The sequence below is a fragment of the Leptodactylus fuscus genome, chromosome 4 (genome assembly GCF_031893055.1).
Source record: "Leptodactylus fuscus isolate aLepFus1 chromosome 4, aLepFus1.hap2, whole genome shotgun sequence".
Taxonomy (NCBI): domain Eukaryota; kingdom Metazoa; phylum Chordata; class Amphibia; order Anura; family Leptodactylidae; genus Leptodactylus; species Leptodactylus fuscus.
Window position 1 is genome coordinate 25,766,438 of NC_134268.1, and position 23,372 is coordinate 25,789,809.

Below are 23,372 nucleotides of genomic sequence, written 5' to 3' on the forward strand. Positions count from 1 at the left end.
CACTGTATACCAGTATTAAAAATTGTGGGTGCACATAACCCCCATATATTCTTTGAATTCCCAGTCAGACAATGGCACTGTATACCAGTATTAAAAATTGTGGGTGCACATAACCCCCATATATTCTTTGAATTCCCAGTCAGACAATGGCACTGTATACCAGTATTAAAAATTGTGGGTGCACGTAACCCCCATATATTCTTTGAATTCCCAGTCAGACAATGGCACTATATACCAGTAGCAAAAATTGTGGGTGTATATAGCCCCAATTCTATTGCTAGGGGACTTGCAGGGTATTTCTGAGGTGAAGGTGGGGGGGCACACCGTTGGAACGGGGATTTGGGGTGTATATATGGGGTATACGGGAATACACTGTCAGTGTGTTCCATTCAGGATCCTGGGAAAGCTGGGTTGCGGCGATTGAGCCCGTCAGTGCCACGTTACACTGACAAGCTTCTCCCTGGAATTGAAGTTATATGTAAGCCCAATATATTCTTTGAATTCCCAGTCAGACAATGGCACTATATGGCAGTAGCAAAAATAGTGGGTGTATATAGCCCCAATCCTATTGCTAGGGGACTTGCAGGGTATTTCTGGGGTGAAGGTGGGGGGGCACACCGTTGGAACGGGTATCGGGGGTATATATCGGGTATACGGGAATACACTGACAGTGTATTCCATTCAGGATCCTGGGAAAGCTGGGTTGCGGCGATTGAGCCCGTCAGTGCCACGTTACACTGACAAGCTTCTCCCTGGAATTTAGCTCTTATAAGAGCTGTTGGTTGTCTTCTCCTTCCTATCCTAGCCTGTCCCTGCCTACCCAGAATCTAACCCCTAGCTAGCTGGACGGAAACCTCCGTCCTCGGTGAATTGCAAGCTCAGAATGACGCGAACCTGGGCGGCGCTGTTCTTTTAAATTAGAGGTCACATGTTTTCGGCAGCCAATGGGTTTTGCCTACTTTTCTCAACGTCACCGGTGTCGTAGTTCCTGTCCCACCTACCCTGCGCTGTTATTGGAGCAAAAAAGGCGCCAGGGAAGGTGGGAGGGGAATCGAGTAATGGCGCACTTTACCACGCGGTGTTCGATTCGATTCGAACATGCCGAACAGCCTAATATCCGATCGAACATGAGTTCGATAGAACACTGTTCGCTCATCTCTATTAAGTATTAGTCTTTTACTGTCGTCTGCTTAATGTAAAAAATCATGAACTAGTAGATACTGCCAGGTAACCCAACACGTTTCACTTATATAGTGGTGTTCTCGGGGTCCCTGCACAATACGGTTGTGTCTCTTTTTAGACAGGTCTTACACAATAGGATTCTTTGCCATAACATTATCTTAAATGGAGTCTCTCAGTAGGAAAATTGGTATCAAACGGACAGTATATTCTAGCGCTGCTTGTACACTTTCCAAAGATGCCTTTTTTATTCTGCATTGCAGCTCCATGTTTAGGAAAATCTGGATGTTATTCTTATGCAAATTAGCTGAAAAGGGCTTTAGGGACATTTCTTCTTCAGGGATTCACTCTCTGCTCCAGATAATCCCTCCTATCTGCCGCCTAGCTCTGTTCCCATTGCTCGAGTGACATCTCCTAGGTTGTCACACTTTGGGTGCAGTTTGAGCTGGTTATCTGGAGAGGACAACAAATTTCTATCCTAAATGCTCATGAAGCTAATTTTCATAAGAATAACGATTTTCATGGAAATGGAGCTGCAATGCAGAATCAGAAATGCATTTTTGGAAAGTATGCAAACAGCTCTACAAGGTACAGTCATTGGTTTGATAGACTCCCTTTAAGGGGCATGAAGAGAAGCCACCCATTTAATATAACCAGTAAAGGATCCTTTTAGCTCTGGAGTCAACTAGAAAACCTAACTTACCCTGCCCATGTCACGCAGCCCATTCACTACCATAATAGTGATTCGTTCCATGGCTTATCATCCTCCTAATAAAACCTGTGTCTCGCTCTACCTTCAGTTTCTATAGTAACAGCTCAAAGTAGGCTCCATCATTTTTTTTTCAATTTGCTCTCCTTATATAAGATTATGTAAATTCATTTTTATATAATATTTAGGGTCATTTCACATCATCTGCTTAGCTGGTCCATTAAATAAATATGCTTAAAAGGCATGCAAATGGATGCCAATGGAAGGACATCCATTATACGGAAAGTTTCATGTTAAGCCTTGTAGGCTCTGCTTGTTTGCCAATGGGAAAAAAAAAAGGATAAAAACAGATGTCCTTCTACCTCAACCTTTTGAAGCCTTTTTTTTACTGTATCTGTTGTCATGAACGATAGAAACATAGCGTGAACATATCTTGCCATACACGAGTGAATTCTGTAGCTTTTGTAACCACATTGCATTATCTTTTATTGTTTGAGCTACCATTAGTTTTATTTGTGTTCAACATTTTAATGTCGTCTTGTTTCTTTAACAATTGGACACACATATGGGTATTTATTGAGCAATGTGTTGGCTAGGTGTATTTGTTTTATTTAGAACGTAGTCTTCCATTAACAGTTACATATTGTAAGGTAAGGTTCACATCTATTGTACATCGGAGACTCCATTGTAGAGTCTGCCAAGAATCGGTCCTGTACGGTGGACTATTTCCTCCTCCACTTTCAGTTAAAAACAACAGACCCCATTATAACTAGAGATGAGCGAGTAGTACTCGATCGAGTAGGTATTTGATCGAATACTACGGTATTCGAAATACTCGCACTCGCTATTCGAATGGAAAAGTTTGATGCAGAACCAGCATTGATTGGCCAAATGCTATACAGTCGGCCAATCAGCGCTGGTTCTTCTCCTACCTTTAGAAGTCTTCTCCGTGTAGCTTCCCCGCGGCGTCTTCTGGCTCTTCATTCACTCTGCCAGGCATCAGGCCTGGGCAGAGCCGACTGCGCATGTCCGCTTCTAGTTGAAGGAGGTGCGGTGGAAAATCAATTACCAAGGTGAAAGAATAGGACAGTGCTCAGACAATGCAACAAGAACCCAAGGAAAGAAATCACAGTCAAACACACCTCTTGTGCCGCAGCATGTGGCCAGATGATGATGCGAAAGCCCGGACGGGCAAAGATGTTACAACGGGGCTATAGGAGGCCATAGGAAGTTCCCAGGTAGCGAAGCCTCAGCAGTCCAACATAAAAAGACACCAGTATTATAGATGGCCATTACAGATTTTGGATTGGGGCCCAGGAGTTTAGAAAATATGGATCCCCATTGTTGGAATTGGTGGATGTCCCAGTGGTCCTACGCTCACTTTTCTAACATTAATCTAACATTAATAAAAGTTTCTTGGCCATGTATTATTCCAAATAATAAAAAATATTGCAAAAATAATTTAGTATCTGTTAGGATATATCTTATGCAATATTTATTCTGTGCATTAAATATGAAACTGTCAAATCATTATTTTTGCAATCCATTGGGGTCATATTTATATAAGAGATGTACATCTGATATCTTTTATTTTTAGAGTACAGAACAGTAGGTATAACATTTTCTGCAATGCATCAAATTAAATCCAACATTCAACATAAGTTAACTGAGCGTAATACGTTTGTGTGGTTTTTTTTAGCTGGCTCTAAGCCATTCGAGAATAAAACAAAGCCAGTGATGGGGACTCCGGGTCCAAAACTAAGTGGTAAGTAAAACAAAATTGTAATATTTCCGAAAACTAAAAATCAAAATTTCAAAAAATTCCGGACCTAAAATATTTTCCAAAATTTTGTTGTCGTTTTGTGCAATTTTATTGTGTCGCATATATGTAATATAAAATCCTTTTTACAAGGGAACCCATAAAGAAATCAACTCTCTCCACCATTTGAATCCACTAACAATTCACTAAATCATGTGCAAAGCTGCGAATCTAACGCACCGTGAAATGCGAAAACGATTTTCCCACAAGACATCAGGTTAATTAGTCACAAAATGGGCTAATTGATTCACTCGTCACTGGTACTCACCATGTTTACTGTTTTAAAAGTTAAAAAAAAAAAAAAAAAATTCCAATTCCGAGGATCACAGCCATGAGTTCTTCTAGAATGTACAGCTTGACAATGAAATGAAATGAGTGTGTGCTGATTTTTTTGTAGTGTTTGTTGTTTATTTCTTGCTTTTGCTCACGTTATTAGACACATTTAGTAAGAGCCCATGGCTACATGCTGGGCATCATTTGGTCAATTTGATAGCAGTAAGGGCGCAAAAACAACAAGCTTTTAGGATAATTTTGGTAAGTGTGTTCTATTCTGCGTCTCTCACATCTGCGTCCCGGCCTCCGTTCTGCAGGTTTCCATTTCCTGCCCAAAACTGGGTAGGAGACGGAAACCTGCAGGCATTTTTCAAACCCATTCATTTGAATGGGTTTGGAAAGTGTCTGGCCGTGAGCAGCCGTGACCGTTTTGTGCGCTCCACGGCGGAACCATTTTTTTTTTTAACCAGACACAAAGTTGGACATGCAGGACTTTGTGTCCGTTTTGAAAAAAAATGGTTTCTCCACAGAGAGCACAAAACGCTCACCGGTGCTCACTGTCTGTCGGGTTTCCGTCTTCTGTCTAACCCTAACACATCAATTGGCAGGGCTGGGTTCTGGTGACCCTAGCCTGTCAGCAGGGCTGGGTTCTGGTGGGCCTAACTAGAGATGAGCGAGTAGTTTTCGAGCGAGTAGGTATTCGATCAATTACTACGGTATTTGAAATACTCGTACTCAGTTGAATACCACATGTAAGAATTCAATTCCCCTCACACCTTCCCTGGCACTTTTTTTTACAGCAATAACTATGCAGGGGAGGTGGGACAGGAACTAGAGCTACGTAGGCATTGGAAAAAAAAAAATACAGTGTATATTTATAGTGAGAATTTTTAATGCGTTTACTGCGTGGTATTCGACCGAGTACGAGTATTTCGAATACCGTAGTATTCGATCAAATACCTACTCGATCGAATACTACTCGCTCATCTCTATCTATCGGCCGGGCTGGGTTCTGGTGATCCTAACCTATCTATTAGCAGGGCCGGGTTCTGGTGACCCTAACCCAACTATCGGCAGGGCTGGATTTTGGCGACCCTAACCTAACTATCAGCAGGGCTGAGTTCTTGTGACCCTAACCCACCTATCAGCAGGCCTGGGTTCTGATAACCCTAACCCATCTATCAGCCGGGCTGGGTTCTGGGAACCCTAACCTATCTATCAGCCGGGCTGGGTTCTGGTGATCCTAACCTATCTATCGGCAGGGCTGGGTTCTGGTGATCCTAACCTATCTATCGGCAGGGCTGGGTTCTGGTGATCCTAACCTATCTATTGGCAGGGCTGGGTTCTATTGACAGTCTCCCTTTAAATTCTTGCAATATTTTCTAACTCTATCCGAGTGAACGCTTGTTACTAGTTTCTTTAATATAATGAATATTTTTTCTAATTCACCAGTGCCAGATGATGTGTTTTCTCGGAATTATATATGGAAAGGCTTTTACAACTTAAAAGGAAAGAATCAGCCAATGAATTTGACAGTTAACAGCTACAATGTATCAACGGGGAAGGTGAATGCAACACTTATCAATAGCAACACCGAGTTCCTTCTGTCAGGTAATTATTACTGTTCCATCTAATGCGTAGTCCGGTAGATTTTATTATATATTGCCACTTTTATATTCATTTTTCTTTGCTAGCCTTGTGAACTTGGAATTGCTTCCTAATTATATGGCACATGCTATTACACATGTAATGCCAGCTCTCCTAGAATGCAATGGTTGCAATATTTTTTTTGCTCTTGTGACATTTTTAGCTAAGTTTTCGAACTTATAAAGCACTGAGAAAACTTTACAAGTAATGATCTCTTTTTTTCATCTGATTTCAAGTCATTTACCTATGTGAAATAGGCTCGTTTTTGGGTATTTAGAGTAGAATGGATCTCTGTTCAGTGACATTTATAGAATACCTTTTCCAGTTAAGCCTATCAGACTTGAATTTGCAAGCCGAGCTGTGCTGTCTACAATAAAAATGTCCCTGCAACCTAATTAAATTGTTCACATATTTCCTCCGAAAATCTTATATATTTTTTTTATCACTGGAATACATTACAATCCTTCAGTTTCCTCTGACAATCCCTATTTGTTACATTGCACATTAGTACTCAGTTCATTCAGGTCAGCTTTCTTATGATCACATTTCATGAGAATTAAAGGCTAAAGTAACATTTTTTCCCTATAAGAATTTACATTTTTTTAAAAAAACTTACACTTAATTTTTTCTATATTTCTACAGGGTTAGGCAGGGAGGTATGGATGATTTGAAATAACAGTTACACACTCATTTTTCAACAAAACTCACATTTTATTTTTTCAAAGTGTAGCTTGGATGTTGCCATTACTAAAATTAAAAAAAAAAAAAAAAAAAGAAAAAAGAAATTAAAACATTGATTACGGCCGAACTTCGGAACACGACCATGATGGCCAATGTTGAAATGATTCCAGAAACGTCTCTGTGTTTGAATGACAGAACGGCCCATTTCAGTAAAGGTGTTTACATGAATATACGATGTTCTATAGACCATGTCTCCATTGCTACTGAAATGGCGGCTCCTGACGAGCAGATACCCCCACTCTTTATCCACCTTGCGTGGCGCCCCATTCATATTATCCATACTTCCTTGCCTAACCCTGTATAATGTTGCAAGAAATCGAGAAGACTTTGTTTCACTAATTTATAAAATGAGACAAAACCATTGCCTGCATTGATACGGTACATAATCAGGATCCCAAGAATATAGTATGAGTCTACAGATTTGTGATTTGCATACAAGTGGTCTTAAGGTATGACAAATAATATGATGTGTAAGATACAAAATAAAAAATTATGACCCACGGAAATTCTTTTTTGAAACATGATGTACATTGTTCATACTATGTAAATGATAATTGGGCCGACAAGTTCTGATCCAATTGGAATAGAATTGGACAAAAAATTAGAAATTAAATTGTAGATGATTAAAAAGTTAACATTTTGTAAACACAAAAGACTAAAAATTTTGCAGAGATTTACAGATTTTCTCTGACCATCTTAGTGGTGACTAGAGATGAGTGAACACTAAAATGTTCGGGGTTTGAAATCTGATTCGAACAGCCGCACACTGTTCGACTGTTCGAACGGGTTTTGAACCCCATTATAGTCTATGGGGGGAAATGCTCATTTCAAGGGTAGGCAACATTCGATCAAATTCTACTTACCAAGTCCACGAGTGAGGGTTGGGCTGGATTCTTCTCCCTGCGCAGCGTCCCCGCGTCCTCTTCCGGCCTTGAATTCACTCTGCTAGGCATCAGGCCTGGGCAGAGCTGACTGCGCATGCCCGAGCGGACATGCGCAGTCTGCTCTGCCCAAGCCCGATGCCTGGCAGAGTGAATTCAGAGCCGGAAGAGGGCGCGGGGACCCTGCGCAGGGAGAAGACTTCTAAAGGTAAGAGAAGAACCAGCGTTGATTGACAATGTATAGCATTCTGCCAATCAATGCTGGTTCTGCATCGAATCTTAACTTCGAACAGCTAGTAGTACTCGATCGAGTACGAGTATTTCGAATACCGTAGTATTCGATCAAATACCTACTCGATCGAGTACTACTCACTCTCTAGTGGTGACATCTTTAATCTTGATCAGTTTCTCATGGGTAGGACCATGAATGCCGGAACTTTCTATGCCTCGCGACTAGGATTGAGTGATCGGGATCGGCTGGAAAATGATCGGAAATTGGATTTTGAAATCTCAAGATCGGCTCAACCCTACTGTATATATAATATACAATTAGGGTTGAGCAATCAGGATCGGGAAAGATCGGATCCCGATTGGAGATCAAGCAAATTTCACGAATGCGATCGGGATCGGCTGGAAGATGATCGGAAATCAGATTTTAAAATCGATCCTGAGATCTCAAGATCGGCTCAACCCCACTTGGGACTGATCAGAAATTCAACCATGATTTCCTTATTGTGATAACCGATCGAGACAAAAGACTGTCACCACTAAGATAGCTAGAAATTTTTTTTAAATCCTACAAAAAATGTAATTATTTATATTTTCAAAAATATTTAGCCTTTAATTATCTACTAATCTAAATATTGTTCTGTTTGCTGGAAAACCCCTTTAAGAGGTTGCATTTGAGTAAATTACTAGATTTTAACTATTTTTGGCTTCAATTATAACAATTTTTTTTTAACAGGAGTTTACAAAAGCCAAGAAGCGCGCCTGATTCTGCACATAAATTCAGTAAAATCATCAGCTCACACTTCCTTGAGCAAAATGAAAGATGAGAAATGGGCAATGGATGGATTTGTAAGCATAAATCTATTATAACATGTTTATCATGCTTGGGTAGATGAGAAATTGCTTCAGTGCATCAAGATGAATTATCATGGTAGAAATAGAGTAGAGGAAGAGGAAAAAGCATGCAAGTATTTCTAGGCTCAAGTTAGGCATAGGCACTAGACTAACTTTGACCATACTTGACAATTTGAGCAGGAGCGGCCAACCATCTAAAGTGTGGTAGATGTTTGTTGAAGAAAATAAGGGCTGAGTGTCTAACTTCATCATGTATGATCCTATATCCTCAAGGAACATCAGGTGTATGGCAGTGTCTTATTCCACTCTCCTGTTTGAAAACTCATGTATGGTTGGCCACATGGTGGGTGAAACTATATTGAGACGTCTGCAGGAATAGGTGTTTGACCAGGATTCACTGGAACCAATTGTATGCAACACTAGCGCTACCCAGTCTACTCTAGTATGCAATATCAGACTTGTCCATCTACAGAGAACCTAGGTTCTTGTACTTTATTGACTGTAGACACATACTGAGTTGTTGTTTTTTGGTGAATATTTTTTTCTTGTCTTTCCATGCATTTGGCTCTAAACTAAGGAGATGTTAAATTATTCTAAAACTAAAAATGTTATGTTTGAAAGGTCTCAGCTGAGCCAGATGGGGCTACCTATGTTTTTCAAGGGTCCATTCATGGGAAAGACTATGGACAATTCGGATTGAGAAGTATAGGTAGGTGACCATTTTATTTTATGCTTTATTTTGATCATTTACAACTTTGCTTTTCCAAATGATATACTCTATCCAACATGGCTCCTATGTAGATACAGATGTGTTCTTCCTTACTTTTCCTCTTTGCTCAACATATCCTGAATTTTGTGCCCTGAGATTAGAATTTTTTAAAAAATATATAGTTGGCAATACAGAAGTATTTTCATAGCAGTAAAAGTTTATTTCGCACTTACTCAGCTTGTGCAGTACAGCTGCCATTCACTTTGAATGTGAAGAGGATGAGCTATGTAAAGTTTGTAGGTCTAAAATCAAGCTAGCAACCACAAGTGCATTCATTAATTCTGCTTATGGGAAATATGCAAATCTGTTTTCCAGGATTTCCTGGAAATACGTTTGGAACAGATTTATTGGTTTGGCTAATCCCCACATCATAGCATTAGGCTTGTTGAAAAAGTCATGCATGATGTTGAAAGGGGCTCTATCAGCAAAATCATGCTGATAGAGCCCCACATATGCGTGAATAGCCTTTAAAAAGGCTATTCAGGCACCGTAAAAGTTATATTAAACTACCCCCCCCCGTTTTAAAATAATAACCTAAAAAAGAATGTGCTCTACTTACGGATCGTGCACGCTGGACGGGCATTCAGGGTGTGTCTTCATCTTCATCCCCGCCTCTTCTTCCTCCAATGTCATCCGGTCCCGTCCTCCTCCGGCGCTCGCTCGCGGACACTGATAAAAAAAAAATAGCTTGGGCGCATGCGCAGTAGTATGCGGCTTCTACTACAGCTACTGCGCATGCGCCCAGGCTATTTTTTTTTTTATCAGTGTCCGCGAGCGAGCGCCGGAGGAGGACGGGACCGGAGGACATTGGAGGAAGAAGAGGCGGGGATGAAGATGAAGACACACCCTGAATGCCCACCCAGCGTGCACGATCTGTAAGTAGAGCACATTCTTTTTTAGGTTATTATTTTAAAACGGGGGGGGGGGGGGGTAGTTTAATATAACTTTTACGGTGCCTTTTTAAAGGCTATGCACGCATATGTGGGGCTCTATCAGCATGATTTTGCTGATAGAGCCCCTTTAAGGGGGCTACCCCTAGAGGGCAGCAGGCAGATTTATTGTTTTCCTAATTACATCCTGGAAAACAGATTTGCATATTTCCCACAATCCCTCAGTGGTGTGAAAATGATGTTGTAAGTCTCCACACACCTGCAAAGGTGCGCTCTCCTCGAGGAGTAATTCTACTTAATATTAGTGCTGAAGAACATTGTGCAATTCATTTCATGAAAATTTTCAAGGTTTGCCCTCAAGTTTCAATTCAGTCCAAAGCAGGAAAGTGACATTATCATATTCTGGGATCTCTTCTGTCATCAGAGTATAACTAGTGGAGATGTTGGGGAGTTGGGAAGAAAATAAAAAATAATGAAATTCACCATGTTTTCTTTCTCAGTGTTCTATCTTCTCCTATGGACTCTTGCAGCCTTTTCCAGCTTCTTCTCCATCTTCTCAGACCTTGGAGACCTTGGAGTCATTGCTAAGGCCTGTGGTTAAGCCTAAATGATCATGTGGATGGATTGGTGTCATGATACTGGATCAAAGTGTCATGATGTCTGAAGCCTCATGTGATCAGGCCTTAGCGTTGACCTAGGTCTGCTCGACATTGGAGAAAGTTGCGGAAGAGGGTGGAAGAGGCAACAAGAGTCTATGGGTGAAGACCAGACACCAGGAAAGAAACCAGAGGTCAGAATATTTTATTTTCTCTGCATCTTCACTTGTTATACTCTGGAGTCTGAGAAAATCTCAAAGTATAATAAAAATTTGTGGGTGGAAAACCCCAAAAATCCTGGGTTCACCCAAACCCAACATTTTTGGAAAATTTGTAACGAATCCTGCTCGATCCCAAGATCACTCATCTTTACTTATAATGTGAATTTCAGCCCGTTAAGGGTTTTGTTAACATGTCACAATAGTATATCAAATTTGCATCAGGGGAAACTGAATTAAAGAATGGAATTGGCATTAAAGATATTAATGGAAAGGGTTGATTGGGCACCATCGGCCCAGACATCAATACAATTCATACAATGTACTTATGATACTCCCACGTCGGTTTAGTGTGCTATTGTACCTTTAACCCTTAGCAAATGAGACTTACAGTCCTATGAAAAAGTTTGGGCACCCCTATTAATCTTAATCATTTTTAGTTCTAAATATTTTGGTATTTGAAACAGCCATTTCAGTTTGATATATCTAATAACTGATGGACACAGTAATATTTCAGGATTGAAATGAGGTTTATTGTACTAACAGAAAATGTGCAATATGCATTAAACCAAAATTTGACCGGTGCAAAAGTATGGGCACCTCAACAGAAAAGTGACATTAATATTTAGTACATCCTCCTTTTGCAAAGATAACAGCCTCTAGTCGCTTCCTGTAGCTTTTAATCAGTTCCTGGATCCTGGATAAAGGTATTTTGGACAAACAATTCAAGTTCAGTTAAGTTAGATGGTCGCCGAGCATGGACAGCCCGCTTCAAATCATCCCACAGATGTTCAATGATATTCAGGTCTGGGGACTGGGATGGCCATTCCAGAACATTGTAATTGTTCCTCTGCATGAATGCCTGAGGATTTGGAGCGGTGTTTTGGATCATTGTCTTGCTGAAATATCCATCCCTGGCGTAACTTCAACTTCGTCACTGATTCTTGAACATTATTCTCAAGAATCTGCTGATACTGAGTGGAATCCATGCGACCCTCAACTTTAACAAGATTCCTGGTGCCGGCATTGGCCACACAGCCCCAAAGCATGATGGAACCTCCACCAAATTTTACAGTGGGTAGCATGTGTTTTTCTTGGAATGCTGTTTCTTTTTGGATGCCATGCATAACGCCTTTTTTTTATAACCAAACAACTCAATTTTTGTTTCCAAAATGAAGCTGCCTTGTCCAAATGTGCTTTTTCATACCTCAGGCAACTCTATTTGTGGTGTACGTGCAGAAACGGCTTCTTTCTCATCACTCTCCCATACAGCTTCTATTTGTGCAAAGTGCGCTGTATAGTTGACCGATGCACAGTGACACCATCTGCAGCAAGATGATGCTGCAGCTCTTTGGAGGTGGTCTGTGGATTGTCCTTGACTGTTCTCACCATTCTTCTTCTCTGCCTTTCTGATATTTTTCTTGGCCTGCCACTTCTGGGCTTAACAAGAACTGTCCCTGTGGTCTTCCATTTCCTTACTATGTTCCTCACAGTGGAAACTGACAGGTTAAATCTCTGAGACAATGTTTTGTATCCTTCCCCTGAACAACTATGTTGAACAATCTTTGTTTTCAGATCATTTGAGAGCATGCTGTCCATGTTCGGAGACCATCAAACTTAACTGAACTTGAATTGTTTTGTAGAAAGAAATGGTCCAAAATACCTTCATCCAGGATCCAGGAACTGATTAAAAGCTACAGGAAGCGACTAGAGGCTGTTATCTTTGCAAAAGGAGGATCTACTAAATATTAATGTCACTTTTCTGTTGAGGTGCCCATATTTTTGCACCGGTCAAATTTTGGTTTAATGCATATTGCACATTTTCTGTTAGTACAATAAACCTCATTTCAATCCTGAAATATTACTGTGTCCATCAGTTATTAGATATATCAAACTGAAATGGCTGTTGCAAACATCAAAATATTTAGAACTAAAAATGATTAAGATTAATAGGGGTGCCCAAACTTTTTCATAGGACTGTATATTAAAACACAACCTACTAATACAGAAACCTACAAAACATATATAGTTCAGATGTCGGTTCCCCGGTGGCCACTTGGTCAATTACTCTTTGCTGCTGAAATAAATGCTATTTATTTGCAAGGCTCGGGCTGTATAGGCAAAGCACTTTATTGCATCAGTTCATATAATAAATGATTCATAGACTGTTCTGTTTGCCAATTTGTGTCAGTGTTATTGAGAGCAATCTTGCCTACAGTAACGAAAAAACACCTGTTTGTTTTTATGGATTTACTATAAACAGGAGCTTCATATTTACAATCTAATTATTCACTACGACAATGAAAATGTTACATTCCCTCGTGAACTTTCCCGGTGATAAAGTACCAAAATTGTCACTTCATTAAAAAGAGGAATTATTAAACTATAAATTGCTTCAATTCCTTTTCTTTTGAGACAGATATGGAGCGGATTGCTAGACCTGCCTACATACATACAAACATGCGCTAGTTATAGGCAGGGAAATATTTATTGTGTGGCTTCACCGAGATGTAAGGATTTTATCGCTGAATATATTTTGCCCCGACGCAGATGTTGTTTTTATTATGTTTACATAATATTTTATAGGATAGAGCCAAGATTGTTACATCGATGCATACCAAACATATTTATGGCAACTAGGAAAGGTGTTTGATTTGTAAGTTATGTTTCAAATATAGGAAATGATCAAAATAAATAAAAACTGAGAATCATCTTAACAGCCCCGTTCTATGTTTCCTATTAAGGTTTAGTGATGTCATAGAGGAGGATACCATGCAATGGTCCCCGACCTTTTTGGACCAAAGGGCCAGTTTGTTCATATAATTGCTGTGTCTGTCCTATTCATGTATTAAAGTCATTCATACTCTTTAACACACTGACTTTTTGACTCATTATAATGTCTAAAAGACCACTACTCAATAGTAATAGACCCCTTCCTTATCCTGCTTTTACCTTCTACAATAAGTTCCATAATTATTGTGTGACCTCTTCTTTCAAGCATGGGTTCCTGTACAGACAGGAGATATACCTGCAGATACTATAGAAAACTACCATGTGACCTCAGATTCAGTTGTCTAACATCCTGTTCTTTTGGCCCACCCCTCTGTTAAAATGTTTCTCTATTCCTCCTCTGCCTCTCACATAATCCCTATAGCCCTGCCTCTCACAGACTGCTCATAGTCTCCATTTTCTTTTTTTTTCTTTTTTTTTTTTAATGTAGATTGTGAGCTCCACATAGAGCTCACAATGTACATTTTTTTTTCCCTATCAGTATGTCTTTGGAGTATGGGATGGAAATCCATGCAAACACGGGGAGAACATACAAACTCCTTGCAGATGGTTTTTTGCCCTTGGCGGGATTTGAACCGAGGACTCCAGCGCTGCAAGGAAGCAGTGCTAACCACTGAGCCACCGTGTGGCCCCCTTCATAGTCTCCATTTTCTAACAGTCAGGTCACCATGTCCCATTACCATCACCAGAATTATCAGCCTGCGACAGCTGGCCGGACCTGTATTGACATCATTCTTACAGTCAAAGGCCTTGAAAAGTGTGTTTTAGTGTTAGCTCTGCAGTGTTTTGCAGAAACAATCTGTAGATATGAATATGGGTACTAGACATGAGTAGAGGTACACAATCCCAGGTACTTGACATGAGCATAGGTACTAGACAGGAGTACAGGTACTAAACACAAGTACAGGTTCTAGACACGAGTACAGGTTCTAGACACGAGTACAGGTTCTAGACACGAGTACAGGTTCTAGACACGAGTACAGGTTTTAGACACGAGCACAGGTACTAGGCACAAGTACAGGTACTAGACAAGACTACAAGTACTGGACATGAGCACAGGTACTAGACATGACTACAGATACTAGACACGAGTACAGGTACGAGACATGGGTAACAATGGTGGTTCTCTCCTTATGGAGTGACGATATCCCCTCAACCCTGTCTAAGCCTCTCATCTCTGCCAGATCTGTCCTCTCTGTGCCAAGCTGATGAGATGCAAATAAATCGAAACAGCTGTCCTTGGCTGAGAGACTGTACCTGGTATAATCCCAACATCATAGCAAGCAAAGGCCTCTGAGAAGGTCGGCATGATATTAAAGGGAGTGTCCTCTATAGGTTTGTTTGACTGAGACTCTGTCTTCCTAATTACATCATGGAAGACAGACTTGCACATTCTCAGTCAGCGCCCTCCATTGGTGTGCATACTTGAGGCACTGGCATCCTAATTACATCATGGAAGACAGATTTGCATATTCTTCCCATGTTCCTTTGCACAGTGGAGTGCTCATAGCTTAATAAGACTCCACACACCTAAATGGTGGTTCTCTCCTTATGGAGTGACGATATCCCCTCAAAGATATGAAATAGTATACTTTGAATTTACTTTGACTACTTAAAAAAAAATAAATAAATAAATAAATAGATTGTTGCTCGTAATACTGCCATTTCCCTCTAGTGGGAACTAGCAGATTTGTTCAGTTGTTATATTAATTGTTCTCAGACAATCTAGGTGTCTAACCAGAAGTTTACCATAGGTTCTATAGGACAACCAGACTTGCAACTCCCTGCTCCATTGATTTCATTGATCGGCATGCTCTACATGAAGTTGTGTCTGTCCCTTTACACAACACATGTAGGCTAGAGCAGACTCAGACCAGCCCATAGGGAAACGGGTATATTCTCTGGTGGGCTACTGACCTTAAGAAAGGCTATTCTTCTCCTACCTTTTGTTGTCTTCTCCACGCCGCCGTTCGCTTGTAATCCCGTTTTTTGTCGGTATGCAAATGAGTTCTCTCGCAGCACTTGGGGTGGGCCCCATTACTCAAACAGCACTGGGGGTGTCCCCAATGCTGCGAGAGAACTCTCTCCAGCGCTGCTTCCATCTTCGTCAGCAACATCCTCTTTTTACGGTGTGTGGTGGGTCAAAATTCAACGCATGCACAAGTCGGCTCTGCCAGCGGACTTTTGGCAGAGCCAACTTCACATGTGGGTGGCCATTTTTTTTGTGGACGCTTACGCGTGCAGGCGCAGTGCACTCCTGTAGTTCTATGGAGTACATGTGAAGTTGGCTCTTCTCGAGGCCCGCTGGAAGAGCCGACTTGCACATGCATTGAATTTTGACCCACCGCGCGCCGGAAGAAGAAGATGAAGACATTGTTCCTGGCGAAGATGAAGGAGGCAGTGGAGAAAGTTCTCATGCAGCATTGGGGATGCCCCTAGTGCTGCGAGATAACTCATTTGCATACCGATAAAAAACAGAATTTCAGGCGATTCGAGGCATGGAGAAGACAATGAAAGGTAGGAGAAGAATAGCCTTTCTTAAGAAAAAAAATGCATTTGAATGATAGGATCCCTTTAATGTAATGTATAATGTGCATTACCTGTTTGACAGCCCCCTCCATACCTGTCAGTCCTGATGCAGCAATTTGGGAGAAAACCCATAAGAGCTGCCCGGTGGCCGATTCTTCCCGTGCCTGGTTAATTTTAAAATTTTTCATTCCCTGAAACTCCGGAGCATTTCCGAGTAAAACTTGGTTCCTTGTAATGAGGAAACCTGCTGACATGCTCCCTTTAAATGTCCCTACACAAACTGTTCTATTAAAATTTAAAGTCCCATTAAAAGATAATTTCCAGTGAATTGTGTTTTCACTGCTTGAAATTGCGAAGTGGCAGACTCAATTAACTCTTCCCCACCTCCTGTCATTTCCCACTGTTTGTTTATGGCCAGCAAGCCTCGTGTCATAATGTAGAAATTATTAGAGAAAAATAAGATTTCCTGATGTACTAATTACAAGGCGCTCCAGATAAGTCACATTCTTATCTCGTTTTCTGTTGACAGGAATTAACATGTCAGAGGATAATTCGTCAAACCAGTCACTTGGGACAAATAGCAGCTCTGTCGCAATTGCAATCCTGGTGCCTTTCTTCGCTCTAATATTCGCAGGTTTCGGCTTTTATCTATATAAACAAAGGTGAGATACTAATATGTGTCTGCGGTAAGACTGTCAAATGCATCCAGCAGATTAATAAACTCGCAGCAGGACAAACATATAGGCAACGCTTTACATGCTAAGAATTTCATTGCTTTCACTTACAAAAGTTGAAACATTTAAAAAATGGAATATAAGATTTGCCATTCTGTAATATATTCATGTTATTGGTAGTCATATGAGGATCATTTGTTATAGTCATGTAATATATCAGCCAAGTATATGACTAAGGACTAATATATATGTAATAAGTCCCAGAAAAGGAGAACTTGCTTCTGTACCACCTTATGGAAGGCAACAGAGGCTGGAGCAGAGTCTCCTTTTTACATCAAGGACGACTTATCTGCATATTCTATTCCTAGAATCCTTAGCAGGACATGTAGGACCAATAAGACCTACACACTGCAAGGTGTCTGAAAAAGTAATCTAAGGAGACATAAAACGCCTTCTGACCTAAGATTGACTACAAATGTATCTTTATTTACCATAATCTATGGAGTGAGATGAGCAGCTTTGTAAAATAACATGGTTTCAAATAATTCACTTTAGGAATTTACAGGTGTTTCTTTCCTTACCCATCTTCTTTGATTGACACATACAGATATGTGTATCATGTGTCGTTCTTAAAACAACATGATTTTTCTTGATCAGAAAGTGATATGATAACTATCCTATATACCTATTTGTAGTCACTGGGTTGGAGGAAGCGGGTAGCAAAGTTCATTCCTAATAATAATAAACAGTTGCAGTAATTTTTAACTTGACTGTCTTTCATTGTGAGTTGCTACAGCAAGAGATTCAAATTAAACTTTGATACACCTGTATATTATAGTAGATGCTATATGACAATAATGTCAAATATTGTGTTAAACTTTATATTATTATTATTATTATTATTATTATTATTATTATTATTATTATTGTTATTATTATTGTTATTATTATTGTTATTATTATTATTATTATTATTATTATTATTATTATTATTGTTATTGTTATTTTGTCTTTTATTTGTACTATTATAATTTATATTAGCTTTAGTGGTGGCAATATTCTAATAATTTAGTATTATTAATTATATTATTATTTATGGTATTATTATTGCATTTGATTAATATATTGTATGTATTAATATATGGTATTAATATATACATACTATAATACTAAAATAATACTACATACATAGTATGTACAAAGTACAAGTACTTTTATGATTTTATTAACTATATTATCATCATTCATTATTGTAATTATTATTATTATTATTATTAATAATTATAATATTATATTTCATTATTATTTGCATTAGTGGTTACATTTATTCATATTACAAAAATATAGTTTTTATTAATATTTACTAATGTATGGTATTATATATTAGAAATAATTGTCTTTTTATTTTGATTATTTTATTAAATATCTTATAATATTATTATTATTATTATTATTATTATTATTATTATTATTATTATTATTATTATTATTGGTATGTCATCACTTACAATTATTAATATAATTAATAATGCTATTACCATTTATAGTATTTTAATTATTTAGGATTTTATTATATAGGATTTTATTAATTAATTGATTTTATGATTAATATATGGTATTACTAAATACTATAACAGAGATCAGCAACCTTCGTCACTCCAGCTGCTGTGAATCTGCAACTCCTGGCATGCTCCATTCACTTCCACAGGAGTTCCAAGAGCAGCAGAGCAAGTAGGCATGCTGGGAGTTGTAGTTTTACAACAGTTGGAGTGACGAAGGTTGCCTACTCCTGTACTATAATCTACCATAGTATTAGTATTATGATTATTTAATTTATTATTATTATTATTATTATTATTATTATTATTATTATTATTATTTTCCCAGGACTGCACCGAAAACACAGTACACAGGATGCTCTGTACATGAAAATAACAACGGTCAAGCAGCTTTCGAAAACCCAATGTACGACACCAATGCAAAATCTGTGGAAGGAAAAGCAGTACGATTTGACCCAAATTTGAACACAGTATGCACAATGGTATAATGCTGGAAGACTCTTTTTTGGCTTCAGAAAATTGGGAAACTGAGACGTACAGCTGTGCACTCCTCGGTTCACCGCTACTATTAAAGCACATTTTTGAAAAAAGAAAAACGAAATCATAGGGTCTTGGAGGAAAAAAACAAACAAACTAAAATCTTGGAGGATCCACGTGGAACAGAACTGAAACGGCTCTTCGTGTGCAACATGGGAAGTTTTCCAGCATATCCATTGCACTCTATGAGTGCTGAATTACAATTTATTTTCTTTTTTTTAAAAAGGAGATTAATCTAAACGCGAAACTTTGCATATATTGGAGGAGCATCCATTATCAGTATTTACTGTGCTTTATAAACTATATTAGAAGGTCTCGAACAACATAAAACAAACAAACCAATATATGGTAGAAAATTGCTATAACTACTGGAGAAAATAAGAATAATTACAGGCATTAGGAATATTACATTTTCGTGCTTTGGCAACGTTGAACAAGGCCCACGATGATTTAAGTGTTTTTGCATCAATTGTTTTCTAAGGCCTAAGACGTACAGGGGTTATTTATTTCCTATCCACTGACCTAATAGCATTGTAAGGGTGAAGGAAATCTGTTTTCTAACTACATTTGTAGCAAACCACTATATCAATGACTATGGGGTGCTAACCAGACCTTTCACCAGAATTTCCCGGGAAATTTTTTGTTTTCTACACTCTATGACTCGCCATTAGTGAGCCTTGCTCATTGAATAATGTTAACTGAAATATCCCATGCTATGCATGTTATAGTTAACAATATATGTAAAGGGAACCTATTTTACGACGTCCAGATAATAATAAAAAAAATGATCCTGAATATCCTTATACACTTCTTATTCTACATAGCTTTCCTACCATACCTATCCTGCAATTTGTATAGGGCAATCCCAAATTCTAGCATTTGGAAGGGGATGGTTCTTTCGGTTTGGGGCATCCCTATTGCAAATGGGATATGGGAAGATTGTGGGTTTTCATAATTCTGCCCCCCCTCCCCTTTTTTAAATCTACAATGTTGAGAAATTTGAATTATTCTGAAAATAAAAAAAAAGTAAAAATCTGTAATAAGAATTTTTTAAATAAATTGTTTTAATCCGTCGGCTGCAGTAGTCAACAATCACTTATGGTTTTATTTTTTATTTTTTGTATTTACTTGATCATTTTGGTTATTTCAATTTTTTGGATTTATTTTCAATGGTTAAGGTGTGAGTCAGTGGGGGGAGATTTAGTAAGCAAAATGCGTCAGAATTTTGAGCTAAAAATTGATATAATGCCACATTTCTGTGTTCTAGATAATCCTTTGTGCTGTACTAGAGGGTCTCTAGGCAAAAGGAGTATCCCACTTCCTATAGTAAAGGGATATGGCTAACTTGAAATGCTTCATGGCTAAGGCCTGGTTCACATCTACGTAAGGTAGATGGGAAAACCCTGAACGGTGCAGTGAACCATTTTGGGAAAACCCTAAACGGAAATACCGAACACATTGATAGGTGGTGATCACTGAAAGCACATGGACCCCATAGAGTATAATGGGGTCCGTATGTTTTCCGCATGGTCTCTGCATGAGTCATGAGGGGAGGAAAGTAGTTCATAAAGTACTTTTCTCTCCACATGACTCGTGCGGAGACTGCGAGGACAACACATGGACCACATTATAGTCCATGGGGTCCATGTGCTTTCATAAGCTCACAGCTTGTTCAGGAAGTCCCCTAGTAGATTTCCTGAATAGAATACTGAACACAGATGTGAACCAGACCTTAAATACACAGACATGCACCAAAAATATACTAAAATTTTGGTGCAATTTTTTGGCTTAAGGTAGGTCGACCAAGTGATAACATAAGAAGGGGAAAAGTATGCTGTGTCTAGCAAAATGCATCGGCCTTATCATTAACTATGATGTTACGGTGCAACTTCTGACTGCCTGGTATAAGCCCACACTGTTTAAATTTTAGAAATCTTTAGTAAATCTTCCCGTGTGTGTTGAGTCATCATTGCTCAACTATATCGTGTCAAAAAGTTATTTTACACCAAAGAGGGATAACTGTGGTGACGTCCATAGTGATACTCGGCCTTGCTTTGAGTTTCTGCATGTTTTTTTTCTCCATTTTTAATCCAAGACATATACGACAGCTGGTCTTTAGCGTATTTTAGCATGGTCTGGGGTATGATTTGGTTTGCATTACAACTATTTGCTACTAACCTCAAATGCTACATTGAAATATAAGGGATTTAAAGAGCAATTCTTAATGTTAACATCAACATACCTAGAAAACAGTCCAACGATTAACAAAAAAAATGCGAAAATTTTAAATGATTATTAAATTTGCTCAATAAATTTCTCATTCTAATTTTCATTTCCAGTGGGCCTTAAAATGGAGCACAGAAATTTAAAGGGGGTGTTTGACCAGATATTTGTAAAAAATAGAATGGTGTAAAATTATAAAATTAGTTCTGGTTACGATACAGATTCCCCACCACTTGTGTTCTCCTCAGGTCTCTTCTTCCTGTTCTCTTCCAATATGCAGGAAATGCCTTCACCATTTTGGCCAGTGATCGGCTGAGCAGTCATTTCCTGTATGTCAAAAAGCAACAGGAAGTACAGACCAGACGAGTAGGTGAGTATAAGTTATTTTTTAATTTTATACCATTCTCAGCCTTTTTGTAAAAAATTTAATAGAATGAACACATCACCTTGATAATTATGGCACAGTTTATGAAAAAATAACTATTTTTTTGTGAAAAAATTCTTAAAACTTATTCACATTCTCATAACCATAACTTTCTTCTAAGCTCAGTGTCTACACCGATGAGTTACCGTATACAAAATGAGTGATACACAATACAAAGAAGAAAACGGGATTGGAATTGACTGTTTGGAGTAATCCATCATATTGAGAAAAAAAAAAAAAAAAAAAAATTATAAATTTAACCAAAACTTTACAAGAGTTGCTCTTTAGTCTATATCATATCTGCATAATTACATAATATCAAATGCATGACCCCCTTCAGCATTAGATTTGGGTTAATATATAATAGAAATTCGGAGACTGAACTACAGAAATGTCCAATTGTTGTACGTGTATGCCGAAGTATACACAATAAGTAATGTATACTAAGTATCTAGTTGTGCATGCAACTGACACAGAGTCCTATATAACCTGATGGATTTTCCAATATGGTCCAAGTATGAACATTTCCCATATTCCATAAAACCAGCTAATACATGAAATATTGACCTATATGTTTTGACCTGCATTGTGATATCTTTAAAGAGAACCTTTTGCCACCTTCCTCACTTTCACTAACTTCCTCGCTGATCACTAACAGTTCTTTATATCTTTTAAAAGATGTCGGTCATTTGATTCTGGCACAGTTGGAATCTTTTCTCTAGCCCTTACCATTCTTGAGTAATTGATACAGGCAATTTTAGCACCCAATGTGATAATTACACTTTGCACTGTAAGGTGGGCAGTCCAGACTTGGAGAAAACAGACAGGGACCACCCATCTGGCAGTAGAGAGCCTTATTACTAGAGATGAGCGAATAGTATTCGAAACGGCAGTTTCGAATACCACGCATTCATAGGAATGAATGGGAGCGGCCGGCCCGCAGGGGGTTAAGTGGCCGCTGCCGGCTGCGTACATTCATTCCTATAGGTGCGTGATATTCAACACTGCCGTTTCGAATACTATTCACTCATCTCTACTTATTACCATGTTGGGCACTAAAACTACCTGCATCTGTTGCTTGGGAATAGTTGGGGCTAGAGAAAAAAATCCAGTTGTGTCAGAATCAGTGGAGCCGCACCTATTAGAGGATACAAAGAACTGGAGTTAGTGAAAACAGTGAAAAGCTTTACATTTTTGCACCATTAATGTCTTTGCACTGCATCTGGTATTATAGCTTGGCCCCATGGGGATAAGCCTCAATATGAAGTATAATCCATGAACAAGATTGGCGCTATTTCTATATCTTCTCTTCCACAATGTTTAAGCCTAATTTAATACATCTATTAATAAGGAATTTTTAGAAGGCAAAACTACTGGCTGCAAAACTATAATTCATTATGCAAATTACCTCTTCTAAAAAGAAGATGAAAGCTGTGACTCTAGCACCACCTGTTAGACCGCAGAACTCTTATTACTCAATGTCCAAATCTTTAGACAACCTTTGAGATACAATTAGAATGTGAGACAAGCAGGTTTTGCTAATTCAAGTTATCTTCCAAGGCCTATTTAAAGCATCAGGCATTGACTTCTAGGATTGCTGCCTTCCAACAGGAGGCACTAGAGTACGGATTTCTTTGTAGGAAAGCTACTTTTGCATATTTATCCCAGATAAATATTTCCTATATGACTCCTTGCCCCTTCATGTCACTCTCCCTAAAGAGGAACAGAACCCCCCAGATCCATAATTTATCACTTCTTTATCTCCTCACATCACATTTCTTCATATTTTTATTGACGTTACATATTTAATGAACATTCTAAGTCTAAATGC

The 23,372-nt window shown here is 38.7% G+C and overlaps 1 protein-coding gene across 1 annotated transcript in view; it reads left to right on the forward strand.

Moving 5' to 3' along the window:
* The window catches only part of CSMD3 (CUB and Sushi multiple domains 3), a 1,052,627-nt gene extending 1,032,744 nt beyond the window's left edge, over positions 1-19,883 (forward strand). The window contains exons 66-71 of the mRNA XM_075270295.1: positions 3,588-3,653; positions 5,433-5,591; positions 8,214-8,326; positions 8,954-9,041; positions 16,654-16,786; positions 18,686-19,883. Coding sequence (XP_075126396.1) covers positions 3,588-3,653; positions 5,433-5,591; positions 8,214-8,326; positions 8,954-9,041; positions 16,654-16,786; positions 18,686-18,845 — 719 coding nt within the window. The 3' untranslated portion in view covers positions 18,846-19,883. The remainder of the gene's footprint in view (positions 1-3,587; positions 3,654-5,432; positions 5,592-8,213; positions 8,327-8,953; positions 9,042-16,653; positions 16,787-18,685) is intronic.
* Positions 19,884-23,372: the final 3,489 nt, after the last annotated feature.